Consider the following 27,242-nt stretch of genomic DNA (forward strand, 5'->3'; position numbering starts at 1 on the left):
CTGTGACCTCCTGCCTACTGGACTCCGGGAGCACCGAAAGCATTGTACACCCAAATACAGTCAGGCGCAGCTCCCTTAAGGTACACCCTACCAATCAAAAATCTCCCTGGCCTCCGGATCCCATCACATAGCGATCTGGGGGTACTGCATGGTCACGCTCACAGTCCAAGGCGTAGAGTTCCACGGCTTTCGCCCCTACATCCTCCTTAACCTCTGCGCTGCACTTATCCTCGGCCTGGACTTCCAGTGCAACCTCCAGAGCCTGACCCTTAAATTCGGCGGACCCTTACCACCCCTCACTGTGTGCGGCCTCGCGACCCTAAAGGTCGATCTTCCTTCCCTCTTTGCTAATCTAACTCCAGATTGCAAACCCGTCGCCACCAGGAGCAGACGGTACAGCACCCAGGATAAGGCCTTCATCAGGTCCAAGGTCCAGCGGTTGCTTCGGGAAGGCGTCATCGAGGCCAGAAACAGCCCCTGGAGAGCCCAAGTGGTTGTGGTTAAGTTTGGGGAGAAAATCCGAATGGTCATGGACTACAGACAGACCATCAACAGGGACACGCAGCTCAACGCGTACCCCCTCCCACGCATATCTGACATGGTTAACCAGATTGCACAGTACCAGGTCTTCTCAACGGCGGACCTGAAATCCGCTTACCACCAGCTCCCCATCCGTAAATCGGACCGGCCATACACCGCCTTCGAGGCAGACGGCTGTCTATATCACTTCCTTAGGGTCCCCTTCGGCGTCACCAACGGGGTTTCAGTCTTCCAAAGGGAGATGGACCGAATGGTCGACCGGTACGTTTTGCGGGCCACGTTTCCGTACCTAGACAATGTGACCATCTGCGGCCATGACCAGCAGGACCACGACGCCTACCTCGCTAAATTTCTCCGCACCGCCACTCTCCTCAACCTCACGTATAACGAGGAGAAGTGTGTGTTCCGCACAAACCGCTTAGCCATCATCGGCTACGTGGTCCAGAACGGAGTTCTGGGGCCCGATCCCGACCGCATGCACCCCCTCATGGAGCTCCCCCTCCCCCACTGCCCCAAGGCCCTCAAACGTTGCCTGGGGTTCTTCTCATATTACGCTCAGTGGGTCCCAAACTATGCGGACAAGGCCCGCCCACTCATACAGTCCACTCATTTCCCCCTGACGGCCGAGGCCCAACAGGCTTTCGCCCGGATCAGAGCTGATATTACCAAAGCTGGAATGCACGCTGTAGCCGAAACACTTCCTTTCCAAGTAGAAAGCAAGGCAGCGGACGTCGCCCTTGCCGCCACCCTCAACCAGGCAGGCAGGCCCGTGGCATTCTTTTCCCGTACCCTCCATGCCTCTGAAATTCGGCACTCATCTGTCGAAAAAGAGGCCCAGGCTATCATTGAGGCTGTGCGACATTGGAGCATTACCTGGCCGGCAGGCGATTCACTCTCCTCACTGACCAACAGTCGGTAGCCTTCATGTTCAACATCACATAGCGGGGCAAGATCAAAACTGATAAAATCTTGCGGTGGAGAATCGCGCTCTCCACCTATAATTACAAGATGAAGTATCGCCCCGGCAAACTCAACGAGCCCCCAGACGCCCTATCCCGAGGTACATGTGCCAGCGCACAAGTAGACCGACTCCGGACCCTGCACGACAGCCTTTGTCACCCAGGGGTCACTCGGTTGTACCATTTCATTAAGGCATGAAATCTGCCCTACTCCGTCGAGGAAGTAAGGACAATCACCAAGGACTGCCAGGTCTGTGCGGAGTGCAAGCCGCACTTCTACCGGCCGGACCGCGCGCGCCTGGTGAAGGCCTCCCGCCCCTTTGAACGTCTCAGCCTGGATTTCAAAGGCTCCCTCCCCTCCTCCGATCGACACACACATTTCCTCAGTGTGATCGATGAATACTCCCTGTTTCCCTTCGCCATCCCATGCCCCGACTTGATGTCTGCCACCGTCATTAAAGCCCTTAATTCTATTTTCACTCTGTTCGGCTTCCCCACCTACATCCACAGTGACAGGGGATCCTCATTCATGAACATAGAACATAGAACATAGAAAATACAGCACAGAACAGGCCCTTCGGCCCACGATGTTGTGCCGAACCTTTGTCCTAGATTAATCATAGATTATCATTGAATTTACAGTGCAGAAGGAGGCCACTCGGCCCCTTGAGTCTGCACCAGCTCTTTGAAAGAGCACCCTACCCAAACTCAACACCTCCACCCAACACCAAGGGCAATTTGGACATTAAGGGCAATTTATCATTGGCCAATTCACCTAACCCGCACATCTTTGGACTGTGGGAGGAAACCGGAGCACCCGGAGGAAACCCACGCAGACACGGGGAGGACGTGCAGACTCCGCACAGACAATGACCCAAGCCGGAATCGAACCTGGGACCATGGATCTGTGAAGCAATTGTGCTATCCACAATGCTAACGTGCTGCCCTTAAGAACAAATAAATCTACACTATATAATTTTCCCGTAATCCATGTACCTATCCAACAGCTGCTTGAAGGTCCCTAATGTTTCCGACTCAACTACTTCCACAGGCAGTGCATTCCATGCCCCCACTACTCTCTGGGTAAAGAACCTACCTCTGATATCCCACCTATATCTTCCACCTTTCACCTTAAATTTATGTCCCCTTGTAATGGTGTGTTCCACCTGGGGAAAAAGTCTCTGACTGTCTACTCTATCTATTCCCCTGATCATCTTATAAACCTCTATCAAGTCGCCCCTCATCCTTCTCCGCTCTAATGAGAAAAGGCCTAGCACCTTCAACCTTTCCTCGTAAGACCTACTCTCCATTCCAGGCAACATCCTGGTAAATCTTCTTTGCACCTTTTCCAGAGCTTCCACATCCTTCCTAAAATGAGGCGACCAGAACTGTACACAGTACTCCAAATGTGGCCTTACCAAAGTTTTGTACAGCTGCATCATCACCTCACGGCTCTTAAATTCAATCCCTCTGTTAATGAACGCGAGCACACCATAGGCCTTCTTCACAGCTCTATCCACTTGAGTGGCAACTTTCAAAGATGTATGAACATAGACTCCAAGGTCTCTCTGCTCCTCCACAATGCCAAGAACTCTACCGTTAACCCTGTATTCCGCATTCATATTTGTCCTTCCAATATGGACAACCTCACACTTTTCAGGGTTAAACTCCATCTGCCACTTCTCAGCCCAGCTCTGCATCCTATCTATGTCTCTTTGCAGCCGACAACAGCCCTCCTTACTATCCACAACTCCACCAATCTTCGTATCGTCTGCAAATTTACTGACCCACCCTTCAACTCCCTCATCCAAGTCATTAATGAAAATCACAAACAGCAGAGGACCCAGAACTGATCCCTGCGGTACACCACTGGTAACGGGGATCCAGGCTGAATATTTGCCATCCACCACCACTCTCTGACTTCTATCGGTGAGTCAGTTCGTTATCCAACTGGCCAAATTTCCCACTATCCCATGCCTCCTTACTTTGTGCAGAAGCCTACCATGGGGAACTTTATCAAATGCCTTACTAAAATCCATGTACACTACATCCACTGCTTTACCTTCATCCACATGCTTGGTCACCTCCTCAAAGAATTCAATAAGATTTGTAAGGCAAGACCTACCCCTCACAAATCCGTGCTGACTATCCCGAATCAAGCAGTGTCTTTCCAGATGCTCAGAAATCCTATCCTTCAGTACCCTTTCCATTACTTTGCCTACCACCGAAGTAAGACTAACTGGCCTGTAATTCCCAGGGTTATCCCTAGTTTCTTTTTTGAACAGGGGCACGACATTCGCCACTCTCCAATCCCCTGGTACCACCCCTGTTGACAGTGAGGACGAAAAGATAATTGCCAACGGCTCTGCAATTTCATCTCTTGCTTCCCATAGAATCCTTGGATATATCCCGTCAGGCCCGGGGGACTTGTCTATCCTCAAGTTTTTCAAAATGCCCAACACATCTTCCTTCCTAACAAGTATTTCCTCGAGCTTACCAATCTGTTTCACACTGTCCTCTCCAACAATATCGCCCCTCTCATTTGTAAATACAGAAGAAAAGTACTCATTCAAGACCTCTCCTATCTCTTCAGACTCAATACACAATCTCCCGCTACTATCCTTGATCGGACCTACCCTCGCTCTAGTCATTCTCATATTTCTCACATATGTGTAAAAGGCCTTAGGGTTTTCCTTGATCCTACCCGCCTAAGATTGTTCATGCCCTCTCTTAGCTCTCCTAATCCCTTTCTTCAGTTCCCTCCTGGCTATCTTGTATCCCTCCAATGCCCTGTCTGAACCTTGTTTCTTCAGCCTTACATAAGTCACCTTTTTTCTCTTAACAAGACATTCAACCTCTCTTGTCAACCATGGTTCCCTCACTCGACCATCTCTTCCCTGCCTGACAGGGACATACATATCAAGGACACGTAGCACCTGTTCCTTGAACAAGTTCCACATTTCATTTGTGTCCTTCCCTGACAGCCTATGTTCCCAACTTATGCACTTCAATTCTTGTCTGACAACATCGTATTTACCCTTCCCCCAATTGTAAACCTTGCCCTGTTGCACGTACCTATCCCTCTCCATTACTAAAGTGAAAGTCACAGAATTGTGGTCACTATCTCCAAAATGCTCCCCCACTAACAAATCTATCACTTGCCCTGGCTCATTGCCCAGTACTAAATCCAATATTGCCCCTCCTCTGGTCGGACAATCTACATACAGTGTTAGAAAAGCTTCCTGGACACACTGCACAAACACCACCCCATCCAAACTATTTGATCTAAAGAGTTTCCACTCAATATTTGGGAAGTTAAAGTCGCCCATGACTACTACCCTATGACTTCTGCACCTTTCCAAAATCTGTTTCCCAATCTGTTCCTCCACATCTCTGCTACTATTGGGGGGCCTATAGAAAACTCCTAACAAGGTGACTGCTCCTTTCCTATTTCTGACTTCAACCCATACTACCTCAATAGGGTGATACTCCTCGAACTGCCTTTCTGCAGCTGTTATACTATCTCTAATTAATAATGCCACCCCCCACATCTTTTACCACCCTCCCTAATCTTATTGAAACATCTATAACCAGGGACCTCCAACAACCATTTCTGCCCCTCTTCTATCCAAGTTTCCGTGATGGCCACCACATCGTAGTCCCAAGTACCGATCCATGCCTTAAGTTCACCCACCTTATTCCTGGTGCTTCTTGCGTTGAAGTATACACACTTCAACCCATCTCCGTGCCTGCAAATACTCTCCTTTGTCAGTGTTCCCTTCCCCACTGCCTCATTACATGCTTTGGCGTCCTGAATATCGGCTACCTTAGTTGCTGGACTACAAATCCGGTTCCCATTCCACTGCCAAATTAGTTTAAACCCTCCCGAAGAGTACTAGCAAACCTCCCTCCCAGGATATTGGTGCCCCTCTGGTTCAGATGCAACCCGTCCTGCTTGTACAGGTCCCACCTTCCCCAGAATGCGCTCCAATTATCCAAATACCTGAAGCCCTCCCTCCTACACCATTCCTGCAGCCACGTGTTCAACTGCACTCTCTCCCTATTCCTAGCCTCGCTATCACGTGGCACCGGCAACAAACCAGAGATGACAACTCTGTCTGTCCTGGCTTTCAACTTCCAGCCTAACTCCCTAAACTTGTTTATTACCTCCACACCCCTTTTCCTACCTATGTCGTTGGTACCAATGTGCACCACGACTTCTGGCTGCTCACCCTCCCCCTTTAGGATCCTGAAGACACGATCCAAGACATCCCTGGCCCTGGCACCCGGGAGGCAACATACCTTCCGGGAGTCTCGCTCGCGACCACAGAATCTCCTATCTATTCCCCTAACCATTGACTCTCCTACAACTATTGCTTTTCTATTCTCCCCCCTTCCCTTCTGAGCCCCAGAGCCAGACTCAGTGCCAGAGACCTGGCCGCTAGGGCCTTCCCCCGGTAGGTCATCCCCCACAACAGCATCCAAAACGGTATACTTGTTTTGAAGGGGAACGGCCACGAGTGATCCCTGCACTGTCTGCCTGTTTGTTTTTTTCCCCCTGACTGTAAACCAGCTATTCTTGTCCTGTACCTTGGGTGTGGTTACCTCCCTGTAACTCTTCTCAATCACCCCCTCTGCCTCCCGGATGATCCGAAGTTCATCCAGCTTCAGCTCCAGTTCCCTAACACGGTCTTTGAGGAGCTGAAGTTGGGTGCACTTCCCACAGGTATAGTCAGTGGGGACACCGGTGGTATCCCTCACCACCCACATCCTACAGGAGGAGCATGTAACTGGCCTAGCCTCCATCCCCTCTTACCTTACAGAATATAGCTGCCCTGTGGACTAACTAGATCTCCGCCCTCCGACTCTGCTCCCAGTCAGCTACACTTCCTGTAAACTCCTGGCTCTCTTCTCACTGTTTGCGGAAATGTCGGAAACAAAATGAAAGGAGCACCTTACTCCCTCCTCACCTAACTCCCTCGGTCACCAAACTCTCACTATCGCACTCAAAAAGCACCAAATTCAGCACTCCCTCGGTCACCAAACTCTCACTATCGCACTCAAAAAGCACCAAATTCAGCACTCCCTCGGTCACCAAACTCTTACTATCGCACTCAAAAAGCACCAAATTCAGCACTCAGTGCAAACCTGAATTCTATATGGGAACCGGATTTGTAGTCCAGCAACTAAGGTAGCCGATATTCAGGACGCCAAAGCATGTAATGAGTGATGAGCTACTTCAGTTCCTGCTCAGCAGGGGTATCACCTCCAGCAGAACGACGAGCTACAACCCCCGGGGAAACGGACAGGTAGAAAGTGAGAATGGGACGGTATGGAGGGCCGTCCAGCTGGCCCTGCAGTCCAGAAATCTCCCAGCCTCCCGCTGGCAAGAGGTCCTCCCTGATGCACTACATTCCATTCGCTCATTACTCTGCACCGCTACTAACAGTACACCCCATGAACGTCTTTTTGCCTTCCCCAGGAAGTCCACATCTGGGGTATCGCTCCCAACTTGGCTCACAGCTCCGGGAACCGTGCTTCTCCGTAAACATGTGCGGCTCCACAAGGCAGATCCGTTGATGGAAAGGGTGCACCTGCTCCACACAAACCCACAGTACGCCTACGTGGCGTTCCCCGACGGCCGTCTCCCTCAGGGACCTGGCACCAGCAGGTTCCACCCCCACACCACCCCCGTCACCCCCGGTGCCACCTTCCCCTCCCCCGCCGTCCCCATCACCCCCCCCCCCTTGGACCGCCCGTCCTCTCCCTGCCCACCCCGTTGATGAAGAGGATTTTGGCACGCTCCCGGAGTCAACTTCGACCATGACAGCGCTAACATCGCCGTCACCACTTCGTCGATCTCAAAGAACCATCAAGGCACTGGACCGGCTGAACCTCTGACCGGCCCGTCGGATGACCAGAGACATTTTATTACTGCTCTGTAAATATTAATATTTCTAATTGTATATAGTTATCCACCACCCCCGCCAGACTCAATTTTAACAGGGGGTGAATGTGATAAACCGCTGTGTTCTGATATTAGAGGTTGTACGGTAGAACCTGCACTACAGATTCACCTGTGGCCCCTGCATTCTGGCTCCGCCCAGGAGGCAGGTTATAAATATGCGTGGCCTCCAGCTCGCAGCCATTTCGCCAGCTGCTGTGGGAGGCCACATATCTGATACTAATAAAGCCTCAGCTTGGATTCAACTTCGTCTCCAGTCAAATTGATCGTGCCTCACATAGCAAGAACCCCACCGACTTTAGTGTCATCTGCAAATTTACTCACCCATCCTTCAACGCCCTCCTCCAGGTCATTTATAAAAATGACAAACAGCAGTGGCCCCAAAACAGATCCTTGTGGTACACCACTAGTAACTGGACTCCAGTCTGAACATTTCCCATCAACCACCACCCTTTGTCTTCTTCCAGCTAGCCAACTTCTGATCCAAACTGCTAAATCACCCTGAATCCCATGCCTCCGTATTTTCTGCAGTAGCCTACCATGGGGAACCTTATCAAACGCTTTACTGAAATCCATATACACCACATCAACTGCTTTACCCTCATCCACCTGTTTGGTCACCTTCTCAAAGAACTCTATAAGGTTTGTGAGGCACGACCTACCCTTCACAAAACCGTGTTGACTATCTCTAATCAAATTATTCCTTTCCTGATGATTATACATCCTATTTCTGAGAAACCTTTCCAAGATCTTTCCCACAACAGAAGTAAGGCTCACTGGTCTATAGTTACCGGGGCTATCTCTACTCCCCTTCTTGAACAAGGGGACAACATTTGCTATCCTCCAGTCTTCTGGCACTATTCCTGTAGTCAAAGATGACTTAAAGATCAAGGCCAAAGGCTCAGCAATCTCCTCCCTAGCTTCCCAGAGAATCCTAGGATAAATCCCATCGGCCCAGGTGACATCTATTTTCACACTGCAACAAGACCTCATGGCTCCTAAACTCCTTAACACTTCCTCCTTATGAACCTCAAGCCCTTCTAGACTAGCAGACTGAATCTCAGTATTCTCCTCGACAACATTGTCTTTTTCCTGTGTGAATACTGACGAAAAATATTCATTTAGCACCTCTCCTATCTGCTTGGACTCCAAGCACAACTTACCACTACTGTCCGTGATTGGCCCTACTCTTACCCTAGTCATTCTTTTATTCCTGACATATCTATAGAAAGCTTGAGGGTTATCCTTGATCCTACCTGCCAAAGACTTCTCATGTCCCCTCCTGGCTCTTCTTAGCTCTCTCTTTAGGTCCTTCCTCGCTAACTTGTAACTCTTGAGCGCCCTAACTGAACCTTCATGTCTCATCTTTACATAAGTCTCCTTCTTCCTCTTGACAAGTGTTTCGACTGCTTTAGTAAACCACGGTTCCCTCACTCAACCACTTCCTCCCTGCCTGACAGGTACATACTTATCAAGGACACGCAGTAGCTGTTCCTTGAACAAACTCCACATTTCCATTGTGTACATCCCCTGCAGTTTTCCTCTCCATCCGATGTATCCTAAGTCTTGCCTCATAGCATCATAATTGCCTTTCCCCCAGATATAACTCTTGCCCTGCGGTATATACCTATCCCTTTCCATCACTAAAGTAAACGTAATCGAATTGTGGTCACTATCACCAAAGTGCTCACCTACCTCCAAATCTAACACCTGTCCTGGTTCATTACCCAATACCAAATCCAATATGGCCTCGCCTCTCGTTGGCCTATCTACATACTGTGTCAGGAAACCCTCCTGCACACATTGGACCAAAACGGACCAATCTAATGTACTCAAACTATAGCGTTTCCAGTCAATATTTGGAAAGTTAAAGTCCCCCATAACAACTACCCTGTTGCTTTCGCTCCTATCCAGAATCATCTTTGCAATCCTTTCCTCTACATCTCTGGAACTTTTCGGAGGCCTAGAGAAAACCCCTAACAGGGTGACCTCTCCTTTCCTGTTTCTAACCTCAGCCCATACTACCTCAGTAGACGGGTCCTCATCAAACGTCCTTTCTGCCACCGTAATACTGTCCTTGACTAACAATGCCACCCCTCCCCCTCTTTCACCACCTTCCCTGAGCTTACCGAAATATCTAAATCCGAGCACCTGCAACAACCATTCCTGTCCCTGCTCTGTCCATGTCTCCAAAATGGCCACAACATCGAAGTCCCAGGTGCCAACCCATGCCGCAAGTTCACCCACCTTATTCCGGATGCTCCTGGCATTGAAGTAGACACACTTTAAACCACCTTCCTGCCTGCCGGTACACTCCTGCAACTTTGAAACCCTACTCATGACCTCACTACTCTCAACCTCCTGTCTACTGGAGCTACAATTCAGGTTCCCAAGCCTCTGCTGAACTAGTTTAAACCCTCCCGAAGAGCATTAGCAAATTTCCCCCCCCCAGGATATTGGTACCCCTCTGGTCCAGGTGCAGACCATCCCGTTTGTAGAGGTCCCGCTGACCCCAGAATGAGCCCCAATTATCCAGAAATCTGAAACCCTCCCTGTAGCCAGTTCTTCAACTCGTCTCTCTCCCTATTCCTCGTCTCGCTATCACGTGGCACGGGTAACAACCCAACTCAAGAAGGCAGCTCACCCCCACCTCGTCAATGATAGAATTCCGCTGCCAGCGAACAGCGCGCGGCCGAGGAACATGTGTCTGGGGGGCCCGAGAATCCAGCCCCCAGTGTTGGAATGTCAGTTATTGTTTTTAATGGCATGGTCTGTCTTAATGACTGCCAAAGAACCCCCCTGGAATTGACAATTAACTCCGACATGTCTCATTCATTCAGCTTTTCATCATTGTTGGAGATTTGGGAAAAAATATTCTCAGAAGTTTATTTTTCTCTTTTTCTCTCAGTCTCTTTGTCCCTCCTCTCTCGCTTTCTTTTCTCCTTCACTTTATTTGGAATCCTGCACCTGATTTGTTGTGGAATTAAATATTCTTCACAGGCTCTTCTAGATTCCGACCCTCAAGTGTCAGTCTCAACGGGAAAAACGGTGTGAATCCTCATGGAATCTTGTGCCTCTCAGAAATAAAAGTGATTGGTGTAGTTACCGGCGTCACTCTGGTGAGGTGGAGACTCTGAGACTGCCTCACGCCCGGCCAGCCTTGGTGTAAATGATGCTGGCGGGACGTCACGCTGAGTCAAGATTCCGTGAGGGAGGGGGTAAGGTCTGGAGAGAGTGCTGGGTAATGGTGTGCTGCTGTATTACAGTGAGGTTCCTGATCTCACACCGTGTGATTCTCACTCCTCCCCCGGCGCGGGGCAGGGGGGGGGGGGGAGATTCCAAACAACAATCACGCCGGAGAGAATCACATTTTTCACTTCACTCCAGAGTTTGGGTCCACGGTGACTTTCTCACGGACAGACAGGGGCTCAAAATCACCCCTCAGAAAATCACCCCTCAAAAGATGACAGCTCAAGTTTCAGGTTGGAAACCCACAGAAACTGTCCCCAACTTTAACCTGGTCACATAGAAGGTGCTAGCAACTTTTCAAAAAATGTCTGAAAATATAAATAAGCCATGATGATGCAAGTCAGTGTTAGAGAGAGAGAGAGAGAGAGAGAGAGGATGAAAGATAAATAAAGTGTGTGTGCGTGTGCGTGTGCGTGTGCGTCCCCGTCCCCGTCCCCGTCCCCGTCTCCCCAGGTTTAAACTAACCTTCTGAGTTACTGTTAACTCCAGTTTTCTGCAGTTTATCAGTAAATTGGTTCACAGAACCCAATGGATTTGAAAAATATGCCACCAGCAACTTTAAAAATAATTGAAACCACGTTGTGCAGACAGACAGGTGGAGTGGGGAAATCAGAGCAGGTTGTCTATCACTCTCCTGTCTGTAACAGAAGGATTGATTTGTAAACTTACAGTAACATTCAAACTCCTCCTCTTTAATTGATGTGGTGCCTATTTTGGGAAATGGCAGCAAATCTAAAATGCAGCAAAGAACAGCAGCTAAGCCCCATTTCCATTTCCTTACCGAAGGAGCTTATTCAACCTCTTGATTGCTGCTCCGTGTTTTATCTGAAAGAAAACACAAAGATGTTTCTTCAGAATAAATCCATGTAAAGGTCGAGCTCAGGAAACTTGGAATGACAGCAAATGAAAATTCCGGAGTGACTTGGGCAGTTTTCCCGGGAGACATGAGGCCTCCTCTCCTTTATAAAGTTCATCAGATAAATCAGCAACTCACAGAACAGGAGGAGGCCATTCGGCCCATTGAACCTGTGCTGATTCTTTAAAGGGCCATTGTGCCCAATCCCACAATCCTGCTTTTCATCCGGAATCCTGTAAATTCCTGAGACATACACAGAAACATGGAAAATAGAAGCAGCAGGAGTCCATTCGGCCCTTCGAGCCTGCTCCCCCATTCATTATGATCATGGCTGATCATCAAGTTCAATACCGTGATCCCACCTTCCCCCCCATCTCCCTTGATCCCTTTAGCCCCAAGAGCGAAATCTAATTCCTTCTTTAAATTACACAATGTTTTGACCTCAACTATGTTAGCTGTTTAGCTGCTGTTGTATAAAGAGTCAAAAGTTCTGCTCCTTTTCCACAAACACCTTTAATTTACTTCAACAGACTCTGCACAAAACTTTAACATCACATCACCTGACACAAAGGCCACCTGAAGCCTCTTTACATATCAGTGTCAATTATTGGATACTTAACATAAATGAGACAACTAATTGGAATGTCTCTTAACCCATTACTGAACAAACTACTTTCTGTGGTAGCGAATTCCACAGATTCCCCACTCTCTGGGTGAAGAAATTTCTCCTCACCTCAGTCCTAAAAGATTTACCCCTTATCCTCAAACCCTGACCCCTAGTTCTGGACTCCCCCACCATCGGGAACATTCTTTCTGAATCTACCCTGTCTAATCCTGTTAGAATTTTGTAAGTTTCTATGAGATTCCCTCTCACTCTTCTGAACTCCAAGGAATATAATCCTAACCCACTTAGTCTCTCCTCATAGGACAGTCACACCATCCAGGATTCAGCCTGGTAAACCTTCGCTGCTCTCCCTCCACAGCAAGTACCTGCCCAACTCTCTTCTAAGATGATTTCTGGAATCAGCTTCCTCCACATTTTCAGGGCGAGCGTTTCAGATCCCAACAATTCTCTGAGTGAAAAACATTTCTCTCCATCTCCCCTCTCGATCTTTACCCAATGATTTTAAATCTCTGATCTCTAGTTGTTAACCCACTCGCCAGAGCAAATAGTTTTTCTCTCTCGATTCAATCAAAAACTCTCATATCAAACTAATCGGTCAACTCTTAACCATCTCTATTCCCAGGAATCTCTGTGAGAACTGACAATGTGATCACTCTGCAAGGATATTCCAGACGCTGGTGAAATATAGGAGGCCGTTCCGTGGACTTTCTATGTCTGAAAGTTTATCTTTTTGGGGTCACTCGCTGTAACATTGCCACCCTGAGGGTATGTCTCACTCTGCAGCTACAGGGCTGGGGACAACCTCCAACCATCTTCATTCTGTCCGATGTAGCTTTACCGCATTTAATAGTAAACTTTGCAAATCAGACAAATAAATTGGTCAAATTATTAGCATGTTAATTACATCCCAAAACTAACAGCATCAAAGGGTTATCTGGGATCGAGCGTAATTCCCGGTGAACGCTGCAACAATGGTTGAATTAGTTTACTCACCGTCCACTGTTGCATACACAGGGTTCTGGTCTTCATCAGGGATCCTAAAGAAATGCCACACATTAGCTTCATTGCAGCGTTACTGCAGGACAACAGGTCACATTCTTGGCGGAGACGGAGTTTAGATTTTCCAACATGGGCCTTTGATTCCAGTTTTTAAGGACGATGACACGGATGAACCAGATATCCGGAATCATTTACTAAATAAGCAGAATTGGCTCCACAATGAGGAAAAGGATGTGACCAAAATCAGAAGGCATGCTGGGAAGCTTGATCAAGCTCATGCATCTTATTCTAATTTCAGACTTTGGAAGTGAAAGAGTTGTTTGAGAAACTTCTCATTTTGCAATGATTTCACACCCGGGACAAGAAGCAGCCGTAACATCAGAGAAATGAACGATTCACCTTTGGTCTCCCGGAGGGAGCGAAGACCCTTGTTTCCAATTTCCACGCCTGGATAAGTTTAGAAACACCTTGGGTGGGATTCTCCGAGCCTCCACGCCTAAATCGCGATTGGCGCGGGGGCAAAGAATGCCCGCGATCGAGTCTGACGCCGAGACGTGATTCTCCGCCGACCGGAGAATCGGCGCCAGTCGCGCGCAGTCGATGCGGCGCCAGCCGGGGGCCGTTGAAAGAGGCCCCACGGCGATTCTCTGCGATCGACCGGCTGAGTTCCGCCGACGTGGTTCCCGTACGGTTTCACCCGGCGGGAGCTCGGTGTCGCGGCTGCAGTAGCCGTCCTGGTGGGGGGTAGGGGGTTGGGGAGATCAGACTCCGGGGGGGCCTTTCTTCTTCAGCGCCGGGCCACTGAAGGGCTCCGCCATGTTGCGCAGGGGCCGGCGTGAATACGGCAGCCGCGCGCGTGCGCGGATCCACGGCCTGCCGCCGTATGCATGCGCGGATCCGCAGTCGGAAGTGCTGGGGCCCGTATCGGAAGCCGGAGCTGCGTTAAGCACTCCAGCGCCGTGCTGGGCCCCTGTGGGGTGCAGAATTGCTGGGCCAAGAGGCCCATTGACGCCAGCGTGAAACACTCTGGTGTTTACCCCGGCGGCAACACTTTGCCGCGATTTGGGGGAATCCCTGCCCTTGTGTCTTAATATCAATAAACCGATCATTTAGAAAATATTTCAGCCCTGATTGATTTATTTTGCCTCCCATAGCCCAAAGAGTGAGAGAGAAAGGCCAGAGCGAGGTGCAGTGGACACAGGGAGTTTGGGATGGGGACAAGGTGACAGCACCTGTCTCAGTCTCTTCCCTTTCTCCTGGGAGTTCAGGATTGGTGACTTTCATCTTTTATCACAGAATCACACAGATTCTGCAGAAGAGGCCCTTCGGCCCATCGAGTCTGCACCGACACATGACAAACACCTGATCCGCCGACCTAATCCCATTGACCAGCACTTGGCCATAACCTTGAATGTTATGACGGCTAAGTGCTCATCCAGGTACGTTTTAAAGGATGTGAGGCAACCCGCCTCTCCCACCCTCCCAGGCCGTGCGTTCCAGACCCTCACCACCCTCCCAGGCAGTGCGTTCCAGACCCTCACCACCCTCCCAGGCAGTGCGTTCCAGACCCTCACCACCCTCCCAGGCAGCGCGTTCCAGACCCTCACCACCCTCCCAGGCAGTGCGTTCCAGTCCCTCACCACCCTCCCAGGCCGTGCGTTCCAGACCCTCACCACCCTCCCAGGCAGTGCGTTCCAGACCCTCACCACCCTCCCAGGCCGTGCGTTCCAGACCCTCACCACCCTCTGGGTAAAAAGGTTTTTCCTCTAATCCCCTCGAAACCGCCTGCCCCTCACCTGGAACTTGTGTCCCCTTGTAACCGACATTTCATCTCACGGGAACAGCTGCTCCCTATCCACCCTGTCCATGCCCCTCATAATCTTGTCCACCTCGATCAGGTCGCCCCTCAGTCTTCTCTGCTCCAGAGTAAACAACCCAAATCCATTCAACCTCTCTTCATAACTTCAACGTTCCATCCCAGGCAACATCCTGGTGAATCTCCTCTGCACCCCCTCCAGTGCAATCACATCCTTCCTATAATGTGGCGACCAGAACTGCACACAGTGCTCCAGCTGTGGCCTCACCAAAGTTCTATAAAACTCCAACATGACCTCCCTGCTTTTGTAATCGATGCCCCGATTGATAAAGGCAAGTGTCCCATCTGCCTTTTTCACCCCCCTATTAACCTCCCAACTCAATAAACACAAAGCATGTCACACTTTGAGAAAGGGCTGGAAACAGTGCGGACTTCTCCTGGGAAATCTGATCCATCTCATTTCTATCAAAGCAATGCAAACTGTGCAGATGTCCATGGTCACACCACCCAAACCAGACTGGTCAGGATTCCCCTGGGCTCCCAGTGAATCCACAATGAATGCTGGGATTTTCCGCTATCTGGGCCATGCACTCACTGCTGTCTCGTTACAACCTGGAAATTTCAACACCCATTTTGCACAATATTCCCTGGAACATTTTAATGTTTTGAATGTTAGTTACGAAACACCGAGAGTGTCTGTCGTTCACTGACAGTGAAAGTTATCTCAGTTTTTGACGACATGCTCAAGAGCTCTCCACTCCAAGCTGATTAAGCTGTCAGGCGTTAGTGAGGAAACAGGAGAGATTCACTGGGATTGGGTCTGGTGTCAGCAAAACAAATACAAAGAAAGACGGGAGACATTTTTTATCATTAGCAGAACCCAGATTGCAGAGCAATACGATCAAAGGTCTTCAAAATTCTTTAAACTTGGGATAGAAGAGATGGAAGCAGACTTTTACAGGGAGGGTGAAGATTGAGGAGCTCTGGATACAAGCTTATGGAAGAGACTAGAATAGGGCAGATAAATATCTTGACACAGAGTCGGGAGGATGTGGGATTCACCCAGACTAGTGGGTGAGGCAGAAATAATGTCATCATTTGAGATTAGATTGGAGAGGGAGGTGATGAAAAAGAACGCTGAAGAGATTTGGGAACATAGTGTGAATATGATTAGAACTATTTCCTTGTGGGGAGGGTAAAGGCCGACATGGGCTGTTTGGACAGAGCACATGAACACTTGTTTGTTCTAACCACCATGAGGGACTGTGCAGCCAGCGAGACACGGGCACTGAACCAGCACGCAGGGCGAGGCGGGCAATTATCCAGTACTAATGTCCGAAGGGCGAGGTTTAGTGCTTCAACTGTTAAAACCATCCTGGCTCTCAGCAGCAGCAGTTAGGTGCCTGTTGGTCAATACTGGGGTGGTTGAGATGCCAGGACAGTTGGAGATGACTGGCACCAGTCAAGCACTGGCACATGTGTTGGTCTCAACAGTAGCAGGTCACACACTTGAATGATAGGCTGCAAGGAGAATGTGGCTCCTCACTAAAAGCAGCAAGTTATAAAATAATCACCCTGTGCAGTAACAGTATCAGACACAAGACGAGTCATATTTACCCTTGTGTGGAGTTCTTTGCAGAGTGCAACCTCTTTTTTACAAGATAACGTGTGAGCAGAGCGAAGCAGAACAAGACAACAAAGGCCAGGATTATACCCCTGATTAAAACAATCGGATCTGCTGTCCCGGGATTCTGGTCGGATGATTGTTCTGTAAAGTATCAGAATGTTACACACACGGCAGCTTCAGTATATTCAGCTTCAGATATTAGTTCAGCCTCAATCAGAATATTACATCCAGTTCTGGGTATCGCACATTAGGAAGGATGTGAAGGTATCGGAGAGAGAGCAGCAAAGATTCAAAACAATGGATCCAGGGATGAGGAACTTCAGTTCCGGGGATATATTGGAGAAGTTGGACCATTCTCCTTGGAGAGAAGAAGGATCAGAGGATGTTTGATAGAGATGTTCAAAATCACAGGAGTTCTGACCAGAGCAGACAGGGAGAAACTGTTCCCCTTTGTGAAAAGATTGAGACAGAGGGCAAAAAAATAATTTGAAAAAAGGCAAATGCGAAATGAAGAAAAAACTTCTTCACACAGCGAGTGGTTAGGATTCGGAATGTTCTGTCTGAGAGTGTGGTGGAGACAGATTCACACAGCGAGTGGTTAGGATCCGGAATGTTCTGCCTGAGAGTGTGGTGGAGGCAGATTCACGCAGTGAGTGGTTAGGATCTGGAATGTACTGTCTGTGAGTGTGGTGGAGGCAGATTCACACAGCGAGTGGTTAGGATCTGGAATGTACTGTCTGTGAGTGTGATGGAGGCAGATTCACGCAGTGAGTGGTTAGGATCCGGAATGTTCTGCCTGAGAGTGTGGTGGAGGCAGATTCACGCAGTGAGTGGTTAGGATCTGGAATGTACTGTCTGTGAGTGTGGTGGAGGCAGATTCATGCAGTGAGTGGTTAGGATCTGGAATCTACTGTCTGTGAGTGTGGTGGAGGCAGATTCACACAGCGAGTGGTTAGGATCTGGAATGTACTGTCTGTGAGTGTGATGGAGGCAGATTCACGCAGTGAGTGGTTAGGATCCGGAATGTTCTGCCTGAGAGTGTGGTGGAGGCAGATTCACGCAGTGAGTGGTTAGGATCTGGAATGTACTGTCTGTGAGTGTGGTGGAGACAGATTCACGCAGTGAGTGGTTAGGATCCGGAATGTTCTGCCTGAGAGTGTGGTGGAGGCAGATTCACGCAGTGAGTGGTTAGGATCTGGAATGTACTGTCTGAGAGTGTGGTGGAGACAGATTCACACAGCGAGTGGTTAGGATCCGGAATGTTCTGTCTGAGAGTGTGGTGGAGACAGATTCACGCAGTGAGTGGTTAGGATCTGGAATGTACTGTCTGTGAGTGTGGTGGAGGCAGATTCACGCAGTGAGTGGTTAGGATCTGGAATGTACTGTCTGTGAGTGTGGTGGAGGCAGATTCACACAGCGAGTGGTTAGGATCTGGAATGTACTGTCTGAGAGTGTGATGTAGACAGTTTCGCACAGCGAGTGGTGAGGGACAGACAGAGTCAGGTATAGAGAAGGTGCCAAGGAGTGTTGCCCAAGTTGGAGGGAAGTACCAGGGGGCAGCCTGTTAACCACCCATGGTGGGGACTTCAAACCTGTTCAACCACCAAAACCACCTCCTTCTCAACTAAACCCTCAGATTCTGTCTCAGTTAGAGACTGGGGGACAATGCATGTTGGCCATGTTACAGAAACAGGTAAAACTGTTGTGGCCCACGGAATGCCAAGGAGAGTGTGGGCGGAGAAGTCTCCGGCCGTGTTGGAGGACGAATCGGTGCCGGCCAACCCAGATTTTTCCAAACTGCAGAGCTGAGCAGAATCCTCTTGAATCTCTCCCCCAGAAGAGGGGGATTCTCTCTCAAATCTCAGCTTGAACCCCCTTCAGGTACACAGAGCAGTTAGTGAGTACTCAAAACCTGAATACAGAGCTGGGGAGGGGGATCTTTCTGGTTCCTCTTCCATTAAAAGTACCAGACCTCTCAAAGGCCTCAGGAAAATGCTGCTCTAATATTCTGTGTAACTGAGACAAGTTGTTGGTGAGTCTGCTGAAGCTGACCACATATCAGAAACTCAGCAGGTTTGAAGTTCTCTGTCCATGGGTAAGGCTCAGCTCAACACAAGTTGAAGCCTGTCTCCAGAGGGGATCCCACAGCCTGAGAATCCGGCCTGAATGGTCCAGCTTGAGGGTCCAAGCCAACCGATGGTTCAATACCTTGCACACTGATTAACTACTTACTTACCTTGCAGGTCAGCTGTTTAGTTCGGGAGAGAGAGCCGGAATCTTAGAAACAGCGCGGGAATTTGAAAAAGCGCGGGAGCTGCGAGGCAGAGGGGACCGTTTAAAAGGTCGCTGCCTGGGTGAGGTAAGTACTGATTAACTACTTACTTACCTTGCAGGTCAGCTGTTTAGTTCGGGAGAGAGAGCCGGGACCTTAGAAACAGCGCGGGAATTTGAAAAAGCGTGGGAGCTGCGAGGCAGAGGGGACCGTTTAAAAGGTCGCTGCCTGGGTGAGGTAAGTACTGATTAACTACTTACTTACCTTGCAGGCCCAGTCGATTTCAGCAGGAGCGGAGCAGGCTAGTCCATTTCAGCCCCCCGAAAAAAATAAAAATAAAAAATAAAAATTTAAAGGAGAGACTTACCTCCCAGAAATCACTTCCGCACTGCCCCCCAGTGCAGAAGTGATTTCTGGGAGATAAGTCTCTCCTTTAAATTTTTATTTTTTATTTTTATTTTTTTAAATTTTAGTGTTTCAGGTGGGAACAGGAAGTCGACCCGCAGACTTCTGGGAAGACCCTCACCAATAAATTCTGGCGGAGAGGAAACCCGAGACACTACACGTGTAGTGTCTCCCACCCGCCCTCCTCCTCTAACATAATAATAAAACCCATTGGTGTAAGTACCATATTTTATTATTGTTATTAATATTTTTTTTGTTTTTAAAATTTAATTTAGTTGTTAGCCAGATCTTGGTAGAAAGTTAGAGGAATGGCAGGGAAGGGAGTGCAATGTTCCTCCTGCAGGATGTTTGAGGTGAGGGATGCCGTTAGTGTCCCTGCTGATTTTACCTGCAGGAAGTGCTGCCATCTCCAGCTCCTCCAAGACCGAGTTAGGGAACTGGAGCTGGAGTTGGAAGAACTTCGGATCATTCGGGAGGCAGAGGGGGTCATAGATAGCAGCTTCAGGGAATTAGTTACACCAAAGATTGGAGATAGATGGGTAACTGTAAGAGGGACTGGGAAAAAGCAGTCAGTGCAGGGATCCCCTGCGGTCGTTCCCCTGAGAAACAAGTATACCGCTTTGGATACTTGTGGGGGGGACGACTTACCAGGGGTAAGCCATGGGGTACGGGCCTCTGGCACGGAGTCTGTCCCTGTTGCTCAGAAGGGAAGGGGGGAGAGGAGCAGAGCATTAGTAATTGGGGACTCGATAGTCAGGGGCACAGATAGGAGATTTTGTGGGAGCGTGAGAGACTCACGTTTGGTATGTTGCCTCCCAGGTGCAAGGGTACGTGATGTCTCGGATCGTGTTTTCCGGGTCCTTAAGGGGGAGGGGGAGCAGCCCCAAGTCGTGGTCCACATTGGCACTAACGACATAGGTAGGAAAGGGGATAAGGATGTCAGGCAGGCTTTCAGGGAGCTAGGATGGAAGCTCAGAACTAGAACAAACAGAGTTGTTATCTCTGGGTTGTTGCCCGTGCCACGTGATAGTGAGATGAGGAATAGGGAGAGAGAGCAATTAAACACGTGGCTACAGGGATGGTGCAGGCGGGAGGGATTCAGATTTCTGGATAACTGGGGCTCTTTCTGGGGAAGGTGGGACCTCTACAGACAGGATGGTCTACATCTGAACCTGAGGGGCACAAATATCCTGGGGGGGAGATTTGTTAGTGCTCTTTGGGGGGGTTTAAACTAATGCAGCAGGGGCATGGTAACCTGGATTGTAGTTTTAGGGTAAGGGAGAATGAGGGTATAGAGGTCAGGAGCACAGATTTGACGTCGCAGAAGGGGGCCAGTGTTCAGGTAGGTGGTTTGAAGTGTGTCTACTTCAATGCCAGGAGTATACGAAATAAGGTAGGGGAACTGGCAGCATGGGTTGGTACCTGGGACTTCGATGTTGTGGCCATTTCGGAGACATGGATAGAGCAGGGACAGGAATGGATGTTGCAGGTTCCGGGGTTTAGGTGTTTTAGTAAGCTCAGAGAAGGAGGCAAAAGAGGGGGAGGTGTGGCGCTGCTAGTCAAGAGCAGTATTACGGTGGCGGAGAGGATGCTAGATGGGGACTCATCTTCCGAGGTAGTATGGGCTGAGGTTAGAAACATGAAAGGAGAGGTCACACTGTTGGGAGTCTTCTATAGGCCTCCAAATAGTTCTAGGGATGTAGAGGAAAGGATGGCGAGGATGATCCTGGATAAGAGCGAAAGTAACAGGGTAGTTATTATGGGAGACTTTAACTTTCCAAATATTGACTGGAAAAGATATAGTTCGAGTACATTAGATGGGTCGTTTTTTGTACAGTGTGTGCAGGAGGGTTACCTGACACAGTTTGTTGACAGGCCAACAAGAGGCGAGGCCACATTGGATTTGGTTTTGGGTAATGAACCAGGCCAGGTGTTGGATTTGGAGGTAGGTGAGCACTTTGGGGACAGTGACCACAATTCGGTGACGTTTACGTGAAGGATGGAAAGGGATAAGTATACACCGCAGGGCAAGAGTTATAGCTGGGGGAAGGGAAATTATGATGCCATTAGACGTGACTTGGGGGGGATAAGGTGGAGAAGAAGGCTGCAAGTGTTGGACCCACTGGATAAGTGGAGCTTGTTCAAGGATCAGCTACTGCGTGTTCTTGATAAGTATGTACCGGTCAGGCAGGGAGGAAGGTGCCGAGCGAGGGAACCGTGGTTTACCAAAGAAGTGGAATCTCTTGTTAAGAGGAAGAAGGAGGCCTATGTGAAGATGAGGTGTGAAGTTTCAGTTGGGGCGATGGATAGTTACAAGGTAGCGAGGAAGGCTCTAAAGAGAGAGCTAAGACGAGCAAGGAGGGGACATGAGAAGTATTTGGCAGGAAGGATCAAGGAAAACCCAAAAGCTTTCTATAGGTATGTCAGGAATAAGCGAATGACTAGGGAAAGAGTAGGACCAGTCAAGGACAGGGATGGGAAGTTGTGTGTAGAGTCTGAAGAGATAGGCGAGATACTAAATGAATATCTTTCGTCAGTATTCACTCAGGAAAAAAACAATGTTGTGGAGGAGAATGCTGAGCTCCAGGTAAATAGATTAGATGGCATTGAGGTACGTAGGGAAGAGGTGTTGGCAATTCTGGACAGGCTGAAAATAGATAAGTCCCCGGGACCTGATGGGATTTATCCTAGGATTCTCTGGGAGGCCAGGGAAGAGATTGCTGGACCATTGGCTTTGATTTTTATGTCATCATTGGCTACAGGAATAGTGCCAGAGGACTGGAGGATAGCAAATGTGGTCCCTTTGTTCAAAAAGGGGAGCAGAGACAACCCCGGCAACTATAGACCGGTGAGCCTCACGTCTGTAGTGGGTAAAGTCTTGGAGGGGATTATAAGAGACAAGATTTATAATCATCTAGATAGGAATAATATGATCAGGGATAGTCAGCATGGCTTTGTGAAGGGTAGGTCATGCCTCACAAACCTTATCGAGTTCTTTGAGAAGGTGACTGAACAGGTAGACGAGGGTAGAGCAGTTGATGTGGTGTATATGGATTTCAGCAAAGCGTTTGATAAGGTTCCCCACGGTAGGCTATTGCAAAAAATACGGAGGCTGGGGATTGAGGGTGATTTAGAGATGTGGATCAGAAATTGGCGAGCTGAAAGAAGACAGAGGGTGGTTGTTGATGGGAAATGTTCAGAATGGAGTTCAGTCACAAGTGGAGTACCACAAGGATCTGTTCTGGGGCCGTTGCTGTTTGTCATTTTTATCAATGACCTAGAGGAAGGCGCAGAAGGGTGGGTGAGTAAATTTGCAGACGATACTAAAGTCGGTGGTGTTGTCGATAGTGTGGAAGGATGTAGCAGGTTACAGAGGGATATAGATAAGCTGCAGAGCTGGGCTGAGAGGTGGCAAATGGAGTTTAATGTAGAGAAGTGTGAGGTGATTCACTTTGGAAGGAATAACAGGAATGTGGAATATTTGGCTAATGGTAAAGTACTTGAAAGTGTGGATGAGCAGAGGGATCTAGGTGTCCATGTACATAGATCCCTGAAAGTTGCCACCCAGGTTGATAGGGTGGTGAAGAAGGCCTATGGAGTGTTGGCCTTTATTGGTAGAGGGATTGAGTTCCGGAGTCAGGAGGTCATGTTGCAGCTGTACAGAACTCTGGTACGGCCGCATTTGGAGTATTGTGTGCAGTTCTGGTCACCGCATTATAGGAAGGACGTGGAGGCTTTGGAGCGGGTGCAGAGGAGATTTACCTGGATGTTGCCTGGTATGGAGGGAAAATCTTATGAGGAAAGGCTGATGGACTTGAGGTTGTTTTCGTTGGAGAGAAGAAGGTTAAGAGGAGACTTAATAGAGGCATACAAAATGATCAGGGGGTTGGATAGGGTGGACAGTGAGAGCCTTCTCCTGCGGATGGAAATGGCTGGCACGAGGGGACATAGCTTTAAACTGAGGGGTAATAGATATAGGACAGAGGTCAGAGGTAGGTTCTTTACGCAAAGAGTAGTGAGGCCGTGGAATGCCCTACCTGCTACAGTAGTGAACTCGCCAACATTGAGGGCATTTAAAAGTTTATTGGATAAACATATGGATGATAATGGTATAGTGTAGGTTAGATGGCTTTTGTTTCGGTGCAACATCGTGGGCCGAAGGGCCTGTATTGCGCTGTATTGTTCTATGTTCTATGTTCTATGTTCTATCACTGCCTACAAAGGCCTCAACCTCAGCAGCAAAGATCCTCAAATATCTCACACCCAGTTTAATCCCCATCATTTTGATTCTTTCCCTTCCCCCTGTGTGTCTGTCTTGTGTGCATGTGGGTGGAGGGTGGGACAGTGTTTGGGGAATAGTTAGAAAAGTAGATCAGTGTTACATTATTTCCATGATATGTTCATCTTTTACCCTTTTTATAAAGAAACAGTTCTAATGTTTTACTTTCAAATCTGGTGCCTGTAACTCATTGGAGAAGTCAAGGGTCAAAGATCTCAGGAAAATACACAAATTACTGATTAATTCACTTATGTTGGGACTCTGGGATCTGTGTGGCTGGAACTGACCGTGCGCTGGCCCAGGGTGTCGTAGCAAAATGTATCGCCGTCCGTTCACTGACGCTGGGTCACAATCCTGGAACTCCCTCCCTAACAGCAGTACCTACACCACATGGAGTGCAGCGGTTCAAGAAGGCAGCTCACTACCACCTTCTCCAGGGCAGTTAGGGATGGCATCTTGCCAATAAAGTATGAATATAAAACAAAACAGCTCGAGGCACCACATTGGCAAAAACCCGAGCAAACAAAGGAGTCAAAGAATTAAGGTTCTGGAAGATAACTTCAAGAAGATTCTATCTGAGTAAAACCACATGAGAATCATGGAAACTGTACTTACTGGTTACACACAGCTGTGATCCATTCCCACTGATATCTCCCCACATGGAGCAGTAATAGACGGCAGTGTCATTGGGCTGCACGTTGCTGATTGTCAGGATGAAGGTTTCATTGGACGTGTCTCGGGAAGGATGGAAACGCTCAGTGAAACCTGGACTCCGTTGTGTGCTGTTCTTTATATCATGTATTAAAACCCTCTCCGTATCTTTCCCTGGCAGCTCCCGGTTCCAGTGAACATCGGTGTGTGTCACTGCGGCGTTCCGCATGGTGCAGTGTAACCGTGCAGTCTGACCCTCTGGGACACGTTCCAGACTCGGAGACTGGATAAGGACTGGAGCATTCGCACCTTTAAGAAAAAAATATCAACAAGTTAAACACCAGTCTGAAGGTTCCAAAGTGTTTAAAGGGAATGTTCGGTGTTAAAAAGCGAGAACCAGGGGCGTCATTCTCATCAGCGGGTCGGAGAACGGCCGTTGGCCGCCGTGAATCCCGCCCCCGCCGGTTGCCGAAGTCTCCGAAGGGAGAAAAGTCGGCGGGGCGTTAATGTCGCCGCTGCCACGGAGAATGTCACGGGTCTGCGCAAGGCAGCCGATTTTCGGCCTGCCGATATTCTCCCTTCCGGATGGGCCGAAGTCCCGTCGACGTGATGACCGTTCACGTCGACGTAAATTAAACCTCCTTTTCATCGGCGTGACCCTGTGCTACAGGCTCATGCCGACCAGCGTGGAGGTGAGTGACGGCCTGGGGGGTTGGCTCTGGGCAGGCAATGGCGTGGCCGCAGTCTGATTGCGTGAGGAGAGGTGTGTCTCGGGTTGTGTGTGTGTGTGTGCGGCGGGGGGGGGGGGGGGGTGGTGGTTAGAGTAGGCTGGGCTCCGGGGGAGTGCCGGGAGGGGGTCCGTGCCGGGGAGGGGGATGGGGGGGGGGTCCGTGCTGGGGAGGGGGATGGGGGGGTCCGTGCCGGGGTGGAGGTTGGGGGGGGGGTCCGTGCCGGGGAGGGGGATGGGGGGGTCCGTGCCGGGGTGGAGATTGGGGGGGGTTCCGTGCCGGGGTGGAGGTTGGGGGGGGGGGTCCGTGCCGGGGAGGGGGATGGGGGGGGTCCGTGCTGGGGAGGGGGATGGGGGGGTCCGTGCTGGGGAGGGGGATGGGGGGGGTCCGTGCCGGGGTGGAGGTTGGGGGGGGGGTCCGTGCCGGGGAGGGGGATGGGGGGTCCGTGCCGGGGTGGAGGTTGGGGGGGGGGGGTCCGTGCCGGGGAGGGGGATGGGGGGTCCGTGCCGGGGTGGAGTTTGCCGGGGTGGAGTTTGGGGGGTGGGGTCCGTGCCGGGCTGGAGGTTGGGGGGGGTCCGTGCCGGGGAGGGGGATGGGGGGGTCCGTGCCAGGGTGGAGGTTGGGTGGGGGGGGTCCGTGCCGGGAGGGGGGGATGGGGGGGGATCCGTGCTGGGGAGGGGGATGGGGGGTTCCATGCTGGGGAGGGGGATGGGGGGGGTCCGTGCTGGGGAGGGGGTTGGGGGGGGGGTTCCGTGCTGGGGAGGGGGATGTTGGGGGGGTCCGTGCTGGGGAGGGGGTTGGGGGGGTCCGTGCCGGGGTGGCGGTTGGGGGGGGGGGTCCGTGCCGGGGAGGGGGATGGGGGGGTCCGTGCCGGGGTGGAGATTGGACGGGGGGTGTCCGTGCCGGGGAGGGGGATGGGGGGGGTCCGTGCCGGGGAGGGGGATGGGAGGGAAAGTGAGTTGGTCCACCTTGCCAGGTGCCAGCCTCCAACAGTTGGACCCATGCGGTCCATGCCACATGGCTGGGGGGAGGAGGGGATATGGGCAATGATGACATGTCGTCGTTCCCCTCCCCCCCCACCAGGCCGTCATGTTTTCAGATCATCCAGCGATGTTGGGCGCCGTGGCGGCTGCCGCTCATGTCTATGTTGCCCTGGATGAGGAGGAGGAGGAGGAGGAGCGTGCCAGAGAGGCGGCGCAGGCTGCTGCAGAGGGGCAGGCGGCAGCCGCCCAGGCTGAAGGGACACCTGACCGACAGGACGAGGAGGGGGAGGAGGACGTCGCGGCCCCACGGCAACGGAGGCACCCGAGGGCGCCCCGTGTGTCCCGGCCCAGGCAGTCATACCAGGACCTCACGGACCGGGAATGCAGGAGGAGACTCCGGATGAGCCGGGAAACCGTGGCACACATCTGCCACCTGCTGGCACACCTGTCACCGCGTGGCACTGGTGGGGGGCACCCTCTCCCCGTGTCCGTCAAGGTTACGGTGGCCCTGAACTTTTATGCAATGGGGTCACTCCAGGCACCGAGTGGGGACCTGTCCGGCATATCGCAGACATCGGTGCATCGGTGCATCCGGGCAGTGACAGATGCCCTATATGCCATGGCGCACCGCTACATTCGCTTCCCCGTGGACTGGGCCAGCCAAGATGCCCGGGCTGTGGGCTTCTCTGCCGTGGCCGGGTTCCCCATGGTCCAGGGCGCGATCGATGGGATGCACGTCGCCGTGCGGCCACCTGCAGAGAACAGGGCCGTGTTCACTAATAGGAAGGGGACCTATTCGATGAACGTACAGGTGGTCTGCGGCCACCGCATGATGATCCTGCACGTCTGCGCCAGTCACCCAGGCAGTGTACACGACTCATTCGTGTTGTCGCGGTCATCCATCCCCGGCATGTACGAGGGACGCCATCCCCGGCTGAGAGGCTGGTTGCTGGGTGACAGGGGCTACCCATTGCGATCGTGGCTGATGCGCCTAATCGGAGGCCACGCAATGAGGTGGAGAACCGCTACAATGATGCCCATGTAGCGACAAGTGGAGTGATAGAGAGGTGCTTTGGCGTGCTGAAGATGCGTTTCAGGTGCCTGGACCTCTCTGGGGGCGCCCTCCAGTATCGGTCAGATAGGGTCGGCCGCATCATTGTGGTGTGCTGCGTCCTGCACAACATAGCCCAACAGAGGGGTGATGTGCCGCAGGCAGAGGAGGGCGGAGTGGAGGAGCAGCAGGAAGAGGTGCAGTCCTCCCCAGATGAGGGGGATGGGGGCAATGGTC

General features: G+C 50.7%; 1 protein-coding gene across 1 annotated transcript in view; it reads right to left on the reverse strand.

Annotated features, from left to right (window-relative positions):
• The window catches only part of LOC140428401 (uncharacterized), a 42,501-nt gene that overhangs the window by 6,410 nt on the left and 8,849 nt on the right, over nt 1-27,242 (reverse strand). Inside the window, exons 2-5 of the mRNA XM_072514816.1 lie at nt 24,208-24,552; nt 16,627-16,777; nt 13,188-13,231; nt 11,495-11,538 (exon numbers count right to left, since the gene is read on the reverse strand). Coding sequence (XP_072370917.1) covers nt 11,504-11,538; nt 13,188-13,231; nt 16,627-16,777; nt 24,208-24,552 — 575 coding nt within the window. The 3' untranslated portion in view covers nt 11,495-11,503. The remainder of the gene's footprint in view (nt 1-11,494; nt 11,539-13,187; nt 13,232-16,626; nt 16,778-24,207; nt 24,553-27,242) is intronic.

Source organism: Scyliorhinus torazame, chromosome 1, assembly GCF_047496885.1.
Source record: "Scyliorhinus torazame isolate Kashiwa2021f chromosome 1, sScyTor2.1, whole genome shotgun sequence".
NCBI lineage: Eukaryota > Metazoa > Chordata > Chondrichthyes > Carcharhiniformes > Scyliorhinidae > Scyliorhinus > Scyliorhinus torazame.